General features: G+C 41.1%; 1 protein-coding gene across 1 annotated transcript in view; it reads right to left on the reverse strand.

Annotated features, from left to right (window-relative positions):
* Nucleotides 1-2215: 2215 nt before the first annotated feature.
* FHIT (fragile histidine triad diadenosine triphosphatase) overlaps nt 2216-12332 on the reverse strand; it is a gene marked incomplete at both ends in the record, with an annotated part of 502525 nt that continues 492408 nt past the window's right edge. The window contains one exon of the mRNA XM_079540494.1: nt 2216-2317. Within this exon, the coding sequence (XP_079396620.1) occupies nt 2216-2317 (102 nt within the window). The remainder of the gene's footprint in view (nt 2318-12332) is intronic.

Below are 12332 nucleotides of genomic sequence, written 5' to 3' on the forward strand. Positions count from 1 at the left end.
ATGTAAGGGCAGCTAGCAAGGCTCCAAGGCACTGCTCAGTCTGTCCAGGCTAATCTAGCTGAGCTGGGATTCCTTGAACATAACACTTAAGTAGAAAAATAATGCATGAGGCCTTAAAAATTGCCATCTGTTGGCTCCAGAACACACACATTCAGCTCTTTCTGACTTTCCCTGTTCTGCATGAAAAAGCTCAAGTCAAACAGTGTCCAGGTAAACTTATAAATGGCAAAATAAATCCTCTGTAGGTGAAAAACAAAAATAGCTTTGAAGGAGAATGCATATAACCTTGCTAATTTGCCAAGAGTTTTCAATCTTCATCATTTTAGAAGCAAGGTTAAGAGAGTAGGTAAAGGTTGAGAAATTCAGAAGATGCTCAGATACACCTTTATCAGAGGTTCAGAGCTTTAAACATCAGAAGCAAAACAATGTCAGGGAGAATAGATTGACAGTGATGCCTTGCATTGGGAACCAGGGGTTGGAAGGACTGTTTGTACTAAGCAAAATACTCTCATGATAATGATGCTGCTGAGATTTAATTTACCAGCCTGTTCTAGGAAAGGTAATGACCTTAATATCATGGAGAACTTATCAAGAGGTCATCCATGCAGAGACACACTGATTTATTTTCATAATAAATGGAAATAAAAGTCCTGCCACATGTATAAATTCATTCCTGCAAGCCAATTCCATCTATAAAGCTTTGTGTTTAGTATCAGGAGATCCTAAGAACATATTAGTAATATGTGGGTATCTGATTTTAATTCCCTTGAGAACCTTTCTGTGAAAGTACTTCAAATTCATTCCTAAACAAACCAAAAAAAACCCTCCTAAATCCCTGACATACCCACCATATTCTGAATACTATTCATGCCATGGATGAAGCACTACATAATGCCTCTGTTTGTAGAAAGGACTGCTGGCATATGTATTATGTAAGGATAAGGTCTTTCTGTCCGAGTCACCCATTTTTCTGGCTCTCAGAAATGCCCATCTCCAAACAAATCCCACAGTCACAGCTGAAACTTAACTGTATAGCCCAAACCCTATTTCTGGTCCTTGATCTTCCCATGTGCCCAACTGGATCAGTCCCAGGTGCTGAGGACAATCTTCCCCTGGTCTTGCAAATGACATGCAATACACAACTTTCTCTGTGCCAGCCCACAGTGGTGCTGCCATGGTTAATTGGCCTGGAGAAGCTGGTGTTTTTGCTGCAGTCGTCACACAAGTGAAAAACAGAAAGGAGAGAGTCCAGTAAACCAGTTCAAATAGAGAAGATAGAACTGCAGAGAAGATGAAGTTGTCACGCGCAGGTGCCACGTGTGCCATGTAGCTGAGCTCAAGATTTTTCAAGCTGGGCTGCAAGCAGTGAGTCACAGGCAGAGAAAAGGGATATTTATGGGATTTTAGTTCTTCTGACGAAAAAAAATATGAAAGTCAGAAATGACAGAGAAATGAGAGTGCTGGATGGTGACAAACAACATATGGGGAACAGGGGAGAGGGAGCTTTTGGCATCACTGCCGCAGCACACATCCCAGCATAACTCATATCGTTCTCTGGGGGCCAGTTCATTTCTACAGAAAGAATCTGGCTTCTGGGACTCTGGGTACAAAATGAAAACCTTTCTGTTTCTAGAGCACCAATGTTAGTGTTTGCCAAGAGTTTCCTCTTTTCTATTCCCCCCTACACATATTTCTTTTCCTTTAAGGCCAACAGGAATTCAGCAGAACAGGCTGTTTTCCAGCAGGCGTAACACTGAGTGTTGAACTGATCAGATGATTTAAGATGTGCAGGAGGAAGCTAGCATTTGCACGTACTACTCTATAGTCTGAACTCTGCTGGTATCTGTTATGTGTACACAAGCACAGCAGTTTTTAACTCATTGTCTAGGTATCATGGTGGTATCACGGTTTTCTGTTCTAAAAGCAGAACAAGGACATCTTAGGACAGGCATTCATCTGGAGTAACTACTGATAGTTCTGATTTCCAAGTGTGTTATTCTTCTGCTCTCTGGTAACTAAAAGCTCTAAGTTGGTTCTTACTGAAGGATGAGGATGTTATTTTAGCTACTGTTGGAGCACTTTGTCCATTTTGGAACAACACAAACCTAAGAGCTCTCATTCTGTTCCATTCTATGTAGTCTTGTGTGTTCTTAAGAAGAGAGAATTGAACAGTTCTGGGTGTTGCAGGAGTATGTTGATGTGCAAACCATTACCTTTAATTTTCTTGAAAATACTTCTTCAGAATTGCTGCTTCAGCTGCCATTTCCTCTTCTGTCCTCCACTTGTCAGGGGAATCCTCTTTGTCATGGCCCTGCAACTTTTTTTGAGAGAAGAAAAAAATAGCTTGTTGATATATATATATATATATATATATATATATATATATATTTTTTTTTTTTTTTTTTTTTTTTTTTGAGTTCTATTGTCACAAGCAAGACACATCTGACTGAAACTATCAAAGTATTCCATGGGTTTATGGGATGGAGAGACATGAAGGTAGAAAGATGAAGGGTGAAGGTTACTGGTTTTGGATTGCAACAGCAGAAGGTCTGGCTAACTGGCTCTGAAGGATTTATGATGATAACACAGGGTGCCAGGATGAGTAATAGGCAGTGACAAAGTTCACCTTTGTGCGCTGATGATCAGATACCTCGTGAGTCTTTGATGCAAAGCTGGTAGGTAATAGGATAACAAACCCTCTGGCAGCTTGAAGTGCCCATTAGACTGGTGGAGTGGTCCAGGCAGAAGCTGCCTGGACACCTTGTCAGTAATTCATGTAAAATTTTCTCTCTGCTTTTTCCTCTTCCCATGGGGCTAGCTTTCTCATCAAAGACCTATTGTGATAACAAGGCCCCATTGCAGCTGTTTCCATCTGCAGTTTATACCAGCAGTTTTCAGAAGAGATACATTACTTCCCTGCACGCAAGTTATTAGTCCTTCCTTGCCCTTGCTTTAAAAGTGAGGTACAGCCCTACTTTAGTAAAGAAAATTTTTTTAAGAACACTATATTTCATCAGTAATTTAATGGGGAAAAAGATAAAAAGTTGTGAAACAGTTAATTTTTCTATCTAGCTGCATAATACACCTTCAAAAAAATCCCATATGTAGTAAGAATTAAGTGACATTATAGCAGACCTGAAAATTTCAAACCCATCTACTGCTTCTCCAGAAGAGAGTCCTATTTTATGGCAAATATTATGTGGTAGCTCTCAAGTGCCTATTTGTACACATGTACACTCAAAGAATTTCTGCCACTTATCAAGGGAAGACTACATTAACAGCAGGCAAGAGAAACATTTGCGTTAATTGCTTAAGTATTGAGATTTCTAGTGTGTCTCTGGGTACAGACACAAGTACAGATTGTATTAACAGCTTCCATGCTTCTGAAAAACATTATAATATCAACTCATTGTTAATGCCACAAACAAAGCTGGAAGCTAAATGAATTTACACCTTTTAATCCTGGGCAAATTTTAGTTCAGAAGATGAAGCAGTTAGAAACAAAGACAAAACAATATTGTACCTGCCAAGCAAACTTCATTACTGTATATGGCATGTTTAGCAATAAACTAGGATTGTTAGCATATATCCAACTCACACATACTTTTATTTGTGCTGTGTTTCTCCAATTCTGAATTTTGCTGCCAGCTATAGTCCTGTGCGGTTTTACATTCTGCAGTACAGATTTCTTTCTGCTCAGCAGATGAAACTGCTTTAGAAAGCTATTTCCTTTCATGCCAATATGATACAATAGCTGTAGGCAAATTAAAGTGTATTACTGTTTGACTAGTATAGAACTAATCTTCATTGTTATGTTAGCTCTAGGTATGTCATAAATTCATCTTGTAATAATGCTACAGAATTATGGAGAAAGATTTACATACCAGGAGCAGGTACTCTGTACACACGGTCAACATACATCATTTCTGCCACTGTAGAAACCTATGTGGCACGCGGGTACCACAGCTAAGCTGGCAATGGGAGAAGTAGCACACATCCCCTTATACTTCCCATTGACCGCGAGTGCTCACACTTCACAAGACAACTAGGACGAGCCAAGTGGTGGTAAATCAATTGTCTGTCTGAGGTGTGAGCTGCTTTTCTAAAAAAGCAGTCTCGCTCATTCGACCTGGTGTCAGCAGGAGACATAGCAGCAACAGCTCGAAGGCGAGGGAAGCCAGCCCCTGCTCCTCAAGCTCTCCTTGCTTAACTTTTAGTGATGTCTTCGGCTGCTCTTTTCCCTCGCAATCCCATTAGTGAAATTCAGGCAAGAGCCAACTCACTTGTACAGAGATTAATAAGGCAGGGATTTAACTCAGCTTTTATTTTAATGTTGCTTGCTCAAAGAAACAGAAGTGTATTGAATGAATTGCTGTGGTGTTTTATACAGAAGTGAGCTTCATGATGTAACTATAATCAACTCCCTCCATGCTGTAGGAAGGAAGCAGCTTTTCTTGGTATCTGGACAGCACTTCCCTCTGCAAGGCTTGGCAGAAGCACTGGGAGCGGGGTTTGCCTACATGGAGCCTTGCATCACTGCAGCCCAGGGTACACACCAAGACGTGGGCAGGGCAGTCACAAGCTACAGATCATTTTCTGCAGAGGATCGAGCTAATTAGCACTTAAAAAACTGCTGGCACATGAGGGAACATAAAAACATAAAAGAAAGGTTACACAAAGGCACCACACCTAACAGACAAATATGCTGTTGCTAACACTTGAAGCCCTAAATTCTCTAGAACCAAATGCAGACCTATTGTTGTGCTAGTGGGGCAGGTAAAAAAATGCAAGAATTAGCAAAAAGATAAACAACAAGATTAGTGCAGTTCAGATACCTCTGAAGAGATAGGACAGGGTGGGAAAGCATGTATATGCATATGTAATATTCTGGACAAACACAGATGCACATTAGTCAGCTCCCTAATGGCAGCTGCCCCAATTACGACAGTATTACACTGTATCTGGTTCAACATTCTTCAAGCACTGACTCTCGTTTATAACAGTACATCTTCTTGCCTCGCAGTACAAATAAATGCACTGTTTCTAAGATATGCCCTTCTTCAAGTAGATCATTACTGATGTCTGACTTCTTGGGCTTCCTGATAAATTATCCTCTTCTTTCACCTCAAGCAGAAAATGTTCTTCCACCAATAATCTATGACTGTCAGTCTTGATTACTTGTAAACAGTGAAGCTCTTTGAATATTTCTGCTTGTGAAAAGCGTTCATTTTCTCACTCATGTCTCCCAGTGTGAAATGCTGGCAGACCTGACAGCTGTGCTTTATGTTATTTTATTAAAGTTGTTAGTGCTGGAGAATGGTCTACGTTTTTATCACTGCAATTCTTAAGGGAAAAGCAGTATTGTTTTATCACACATTTACATTGGGGAACCTTTGCTTCTCGCCCTTTGCTGCGGAGCCCAGGATTCACACTGCAGCAGGCTATGGTGAACCCGGGTCCAGGACTGGTTGTAGCTTGAAATAACATCTGTATTTTGGTGTTTTCTACTTCTGTCATAACATCAGCAGAAAAGCAACCTATGTTAACAGAGTACTAGCTCTGTTAAGTATTGGGGGAAAAAGGCTTTTATGCTAATTAACACTATTGTCACTCTCCATGAATATTTACTGTTGATACTTAAGAGTTTATAACTTTCAATACATTTAACTACAAGAAAATTCATAGTGGTAGAGAGTAATTACACCAAACCACCTCAACACAACAAAACCCAACTGCTCCATCAGTTACACAATACAACGCTGACAAAGCCCACAGCTGAAAAACAGAACAAGGAACTAATATTTGCCAGCAGTTGGGATCAGATATCAGGCATCACCCTGCTGGCATTGTTTGTTAACATCAATACTCCTTTGGATACTGTCATGACTTCTGGAAAGGGGCATCATTTTGTTACTGAAATCCCACATCTGGGTGAAATCTGCAAAATAATATTTCAGCACCACATTAATGTGTGAACTGTAAGAAAGAGGAAAGTCCCACTTCCTCTTTCCATTGGCAACCCATTTCCAGATACTGGAGGCAGAAAGGGTTGCTGCACGTATCTCTTCCTCCAGCACCCATGGCTCCTCAGCCATTTGGTGATATTAAGGACCTCAGTGCTGATTTCCTCTCGTTCTGCCTTTGCTTAACTTAATTTCTGAATAGCTTGCTTTGCCCTTTTCTCCTTGGGCTTGTCCTGGCTCTTTTCCCTCAGTGCTTTCTTTCTCTTTTTATTTAGCTTACATTCTCCTGGTAAGACTTCATTTTCACCTCTCCCCGTAATGTAATTAACTGTGACTGTCATTGCTATCATCTGCAACTCCTGCTATACTGTACCCTTTCCCCAACCTCTGCTGTCTTCCCAAAGGGAGCGGGAAGCCTCTGCTGGTCTGTGCCTCCTGTCTCCATCCCAAATATGTTTGGTTGGTTGTGGTTTGAATCTCAACTCAACCAGCAATCTAAAATGAAAGCATGACGGGCACAACAGTGCTTCCAGCCCAGAGCATGCCCTGCTCCCTGCCTGAGCAGCCTCAGCAGTTGGGAGCTTTCTGCATCTTTGGGCCTGCCTCCATATTTAGTTGCTGCTACAAGAGTGCTGTAATTTACTTGCTTTATTTTCCAGTAACACTGGAAAATACTGGAAAAACACTGGGGAAAAAAAAAAAAAAATCACATAACTAACTTTCTCATTGCTGATTTTGCTTACGGTTCTGTTACATCAATATCTGCACGTGCATGAAACAAAGCTCTGATTTGGGGGTATTGGTTACTTGCTGTGTCACATACCAGTTACTTAAGGAAATTCCTGCACTGGTGGCTATTATTTATTTTTAAAACTATCTCCTGGAAAAATCCTTCTACAGTTGTCTCGCCACTTCATGAAACACACTGCTGCCTCAGCTACTGATGTTATCCCTGCAAAGCATGCCTTCCATAGGAAATCTCTGTTCATCAAAGCCATATTTTAAAGAGGGTGTTTACTTCTACTTATCGATCGTTGTCATAATGGCTGTAATTATGTAATATATGTATATATTTTACAGTTGTATTGTTTTGCTTTGGAGAAAGACTTGAACCTCATACTTCACATGGACATGAGTAACTGCGTGCTTTTTAGCAAATCACTGAAATGAAGAGAATCTTGTGGAAACACTGAAAGGTTAAGTAAAAACCCTGAGCACATGTGCTTTAGTGCTTTGCTAAAATACACGCTACAAGGGCAAGTTTCCAACTGTAAAAAACAAACAAACAAAAAAAGACAAAAAAAAAAAAAAAAAAGTAGAAAAGGTATCCTGAGCAATTTCCTTTTTAAAGGATAAGAGACAAAAATCAACCACAAGCAGAATGATGGCTGTACAGAAAATACATTTGCTGTTCAGAGAAATACACAGATTGTACTCTGAAGAACTGAAATCTTGATGGACTTCCAGTTTGGCTCCATCTAAGATAAAATTCTTGGAAAGAGAGTACATTACAAAGGAGATACTTGAAGGAAGGGTTAGAAGTCCTGCCAAAGACTTGGAGAACTGCTATTTGCAGTGTGATATGAATCCAGGCAAGAACCCACGAATGCGTTTGGCTGCAATTTCACTTCGTTTTTAAGTAGAAAAAGTTGCCCGTTATCCTTCCAGGTAGCAGATAATGTCACCAGTTATACACCTGGAAAGATGAGGTAAGAGGGATGGGGGGGGGGGGGGGAGTTCTAAAAGCATTTCCTAGTGAGAACTGTCTACAGGAGAAAGATGTTTTGCACAGTGTCCTGGGTAAGAAATGGCAATGTCATCACCTGTGGTAATACTGAAGGAAATGCTATACTGTGTGCGCAGCTTGCCATGCAACATTACTCATTTGGAAAAAGGCTATTTTTAATCAAGAAAAAGCACTTTAATCAAGGATAGAGTCAGTGATTCAAAAATTTCATGCAGGTGCATGTATTACTTGACTGAAAGCATTTTCCCCAAAGGTCAGAGCTGCAGGGAGATGTGCATGCCCCATTCCAGCAGTGGAGATAACCTCAGGGTGCCCATATCAGCCTGATGTATTCTGGCTCTTGGCTCAGGAAGCCTCAAAGTCAGAACTTCCCGTGCTAATCCTCTTAACTTTAAACAAATATTTGCCATAGCCTAGGCACACTCAGTAAGATTCATGGCATGCCAAAAAAGACACATTTGTGTTAGGGAGGTTGATTCAGTTTTTCTTTGTATTTTTCCACCCGCGCAAAAGAAATCAGCTGCAGGTCGTACAGCATACGCACAGCTGGTTCAGCAAACAGCAGGGACACAAGCATGCCCCCAACTCCTGGGGAGCCCTTCCCTCCTTCTCACATCTCTGGGAGCTGCAGGAAGAGCTTACAATGGCCAGAACAGAGAACAGATTTCTGCTTGGCAGGTGAATGAGCGTAACCCAACAGCTCCTATTGAGCAAACCTCCCCGCCTCTCCTCCCCACTCCCCAGCCCCACAACTCTCTGAAATTAAAAAACAACACTCAATCAGCGTTTCCTGGAGTAGCTTGTACTCTGAGTCACTCTCTCCACTGACTGCGGGAAGATTTTAAGATTTCAAATGTCAGAACTGACACATGCTGCACGCTGGAGGCAAACCCCTGCGGTTCCAAAGCTTGCTTGTGTACTTCCAGGAGCACTCAGGGACCCCTTGCCTGCCAGCAGACCTCCCTAGGACAGGGCTGTCTGCCTTCTCCTGGATGCAGCTCCATCCCCAGGACACCCTTTTCCTCCCAGGCACCCCTCTGATGCTTCTTTAGCTTTCAGCCTGGCACACACAAGGCTACCTTGCCTCCAAGATTGCCTCCCCGGGATTTAAGTGGCCAATACCATCCAGTAAGTAGGCACTAAAATAGGTTGAGGAATAAATTGCTCTCATTTAACATTCACTCTGAAAAATATGGCTGCATTTATTATGCAGTATATTGTTTTATATACTGTTTTGTTACAATAAGTCATGTTTAAAATGTCATGACATTTAAATCAACAGCAATAAGAGGGAAATACTGAAAAAGAACAAGATCAAAAAGGATTTGAAAAAATCCGAGCAAAATCTTATGGACCAAACTCCATGGTTAAAATAAAGTGTTTGTTCCCAGGTGTGGTGGGCAGAGAGGTGCCACCACCATTGGGGTGGTTGTGGTTGGCTATGGCCAAGGGGCTCGGGCACTTGAGGCAATGCCACCACAGTGCTCTGTGTCCCCCTCGTGGTTTTGGTTTGTCTGGGCTGTCCTTTGCCATCGAGCCACCACAATACCCTGAGTACGTCCTTAGAACTGGATAATGCCATTTGTCTCAGTGAGGAGAGTTATTTCAATGCCTGTGCTAAGTTATATGAATGAACTTTATATAATATAGTATAAAAGCTTACTTTAATGTGGCTTCATAGCCTTTGAGGAAACACAGAGCCTGTCAACCACCGGTGATTTACATGCATAATGGCAGATTTTCACTACAAAGACTTTGATGTTAAAAAAAAAAAAAACTTGGATCAGAGGAGCTACTGTGTTACTGCAGATTTTGTGCTCATCTTTCTATCAGGTCTGAACCCGTATGGAGCATCCCTTGCTGCTGCCTCGGTGCATCCTCATCCCCTGCCAAGGGGAACAACAACAACAACAACTGCAACAACAAAACAGATGGTGATGCAGTGAAACATTAAACCCAGTCCCAATACCTGAGCCATACCATGAATATTTCACTGAGGCAGAGGGTAGAAAAGACAACAAAATGATCTTTTCTAGCATCTTAAGGGATGTCTAACCTTGTAATTGCTATAGACACAGAGGACACACAAGATGGAGACCAAGACTACTTAAAAGCTGTGTGTATTTTCTAAAAATTAGTAACTCAATGTTCCCACTACAACCTGCCAATATGAATGACATTCACTCTTGCTCTGAGGAATGAAAGAAATTCTGAGAGACAGACTGCATTAAGAATCTATTGATATTCCACTGACCTAGTGCCACACGAACCAGACAAGTTTTGTCAAGGGCAAATGCCCCAGAGTCTGAAAATTCATTTCTTAAAGTGGCAGCAAAGGAAAAAAGAAATATATATGTATCCTTTACTGTCTAGAATACTTATAAAATCAAGTGTAGGCTTGCATTGTCCTGATACTGCAACAGCAGTATATGACACTAGACCCAGATACGTGAACAGAACTGAAGATATCAGATGGTCAATAACCTCTTCCAGTTTTCCAAGCAAGTTACTACTGCCATAAAGCTTAAATGGGATGTTCCCTTAAGAAGTATCACATGGGTTTTAACCTAGTTTATTTCATCTTACTACACAAACTTCACAAAGCTAAGTCATCCATAGTCAAAGACTTTCCTTTGCAAGGGATGGATGCAGAAGTCATGAGCTGTGCAGGAGGTTCCCATGGCGCCTTGTACTGATGGGGCACCCAGAACAAAGGAACTGAAAGGAGAGTGAGAAACGACTCAGTACTGTCCAGGCAGGCTTCTTCATCCCCCAACATAAACCTCTGAACTCATACACTAAATCAAATGAGAACAAAAAGTCACAGGCAAGGGACGCAACACAGAAGCAACACAAGAACCCCTAGTTGTTGGTTTTTTTTCTTAGTGAAGCTGAGCCTGGGATAGCAGTGGCTTTTTCAAGGGGTGGAGGAGCGCAGGCTGCCTTCATTCGAGGAGGAGGAATATATTTGCTCCTCTTTCAAGCTGCAATGCTGGCCCTTCTGTTCAAATTCTTTTTTCTGGGGGGGGGGAAGACCACAGCTATACCCACGTGAGCCCCATGCTGAAGAGTGGGGATGGCATTATAGCCTGGGAATATAAAATGCTGTAATAGATTTCAGTGAACGGGCTGAATTTGGGGAAAATTAATTTTAGCTGGATACATTGTGCAGTTAATTAAGGCTGATAGCTTCCGCTAGAAGAAAAGAGTTTTTGATGAAAATACATTGAAAAATCTTATTAAACTGCCTAGTAAAAGATCAGTTGCCACAGCCTGTGCTGCATCTTCCCAGACACCTCCATGTTTCTATACAGAAATCCTGTACTGATACCATTTGCATAACAATATTTAATATGCAGATTTGAGTATCATTGCTTTTGGACAGAATTAATGTTCCAACCTTTGAGCACACCCATTTTAGAAATATTCATCTTGAAAATTCGCTGGAACTTATATGCAGCACTGGTGTGAGTGCTGCTGATCCTGGGAGCCTCATGGGTGAGGTGGTCATGTAAACATGGAAGGGTAGAAGGCAGAGAGGACGTGAATATGGGAAAAGCAACCAAAATACTCCCACTTTTCAGAGATGAAGTAACTTTTTGTTTTCAGTTCATTTTGTTCATGCCTTAGGAAATGATGAGATCAACAGAAAGGAAAGCAATTTCCAGCCGAAATGAACATAGCTCGTGGCTCAACTGAGAAGAGGTGCATATTTTTCCAAAAGTTCCATTCCAATACATGCAGATCAAATACCCTGAGAACAGACCTAGCATGAGCTTGCATCATGTCAGTTTGCCAGTCTGGGAATTTGCAGGTTTCCTACTTGTTCCTGAGGAAGCCAATTGGGAAAACAGGTTGTACTGCCACATCACGTGGTGGAATTGCAAAATCATTTTATTCATTTAGATACAATTCAAAGTCAGGCCAGGGTATCTTGGTAGCAGAACTACTACGGAAGGCCTACCACTCCATTCTTCTCTCCCATAAGCTTTTCCCTTTTTTAGCTAGCCTTAAATCAAAACTCCCAGGAGGCATATTCTGTGTTCCCAGGGCTTAACCTGTGCATGTACTGATGTGTACAAAGGTGCCCAAGCTTTCCTCATTCACACCCGTAAGCATTATTATATTACATTTAATTGCAGAAGACATTGTCTTAACAGCTTTATTTCTTATATCACATCTCGTGAATTGCCTTTAAGAAAAGCCATTTACAAGACTTCTATATATATGTAAACTAGTATTCTAATGTCACATTCTTGTTTGCACGTAACCTTGTAGTCACGTCAGCTAATCAAAATGCAAAAAGCAAGTGGCCCTTCACAGACTTCAGTTGGGAAACAGTGGCACGGGTTTTCATAAAACAAAAGTGTTTGACTGATACTGTGTAAAATCTGTTCTGCAGGAAAACCGGCATCTTGCCCGTCATCTTCTACAAAGTTCAGTATTTTTGTCAGTGCTCATCTCCTTGACTTCTTAATTGTCTGTGTTCACTGACTGTATCAAATGGAGTTTTCCTTTGCCTTTGCTCACTATGTATTACATCTTTTAATCGGTATATATAATTACTTACCACAATCTGCCATGCCAGATTTTCTAAGCATTAGTCTAATTAACTTAAGCTT

The sequence above is a fragment of the Tetrao urogallus genome (genome assembly GCF_951394365.1).
Source record: "Tetrao urogallus genome assembly, chromosome: 10".
NCBI lineage: Eukaryota > Metazoa > Chordata > Aves > Galliformes > Phasianidae > Tetrao > Tetrao urogallus.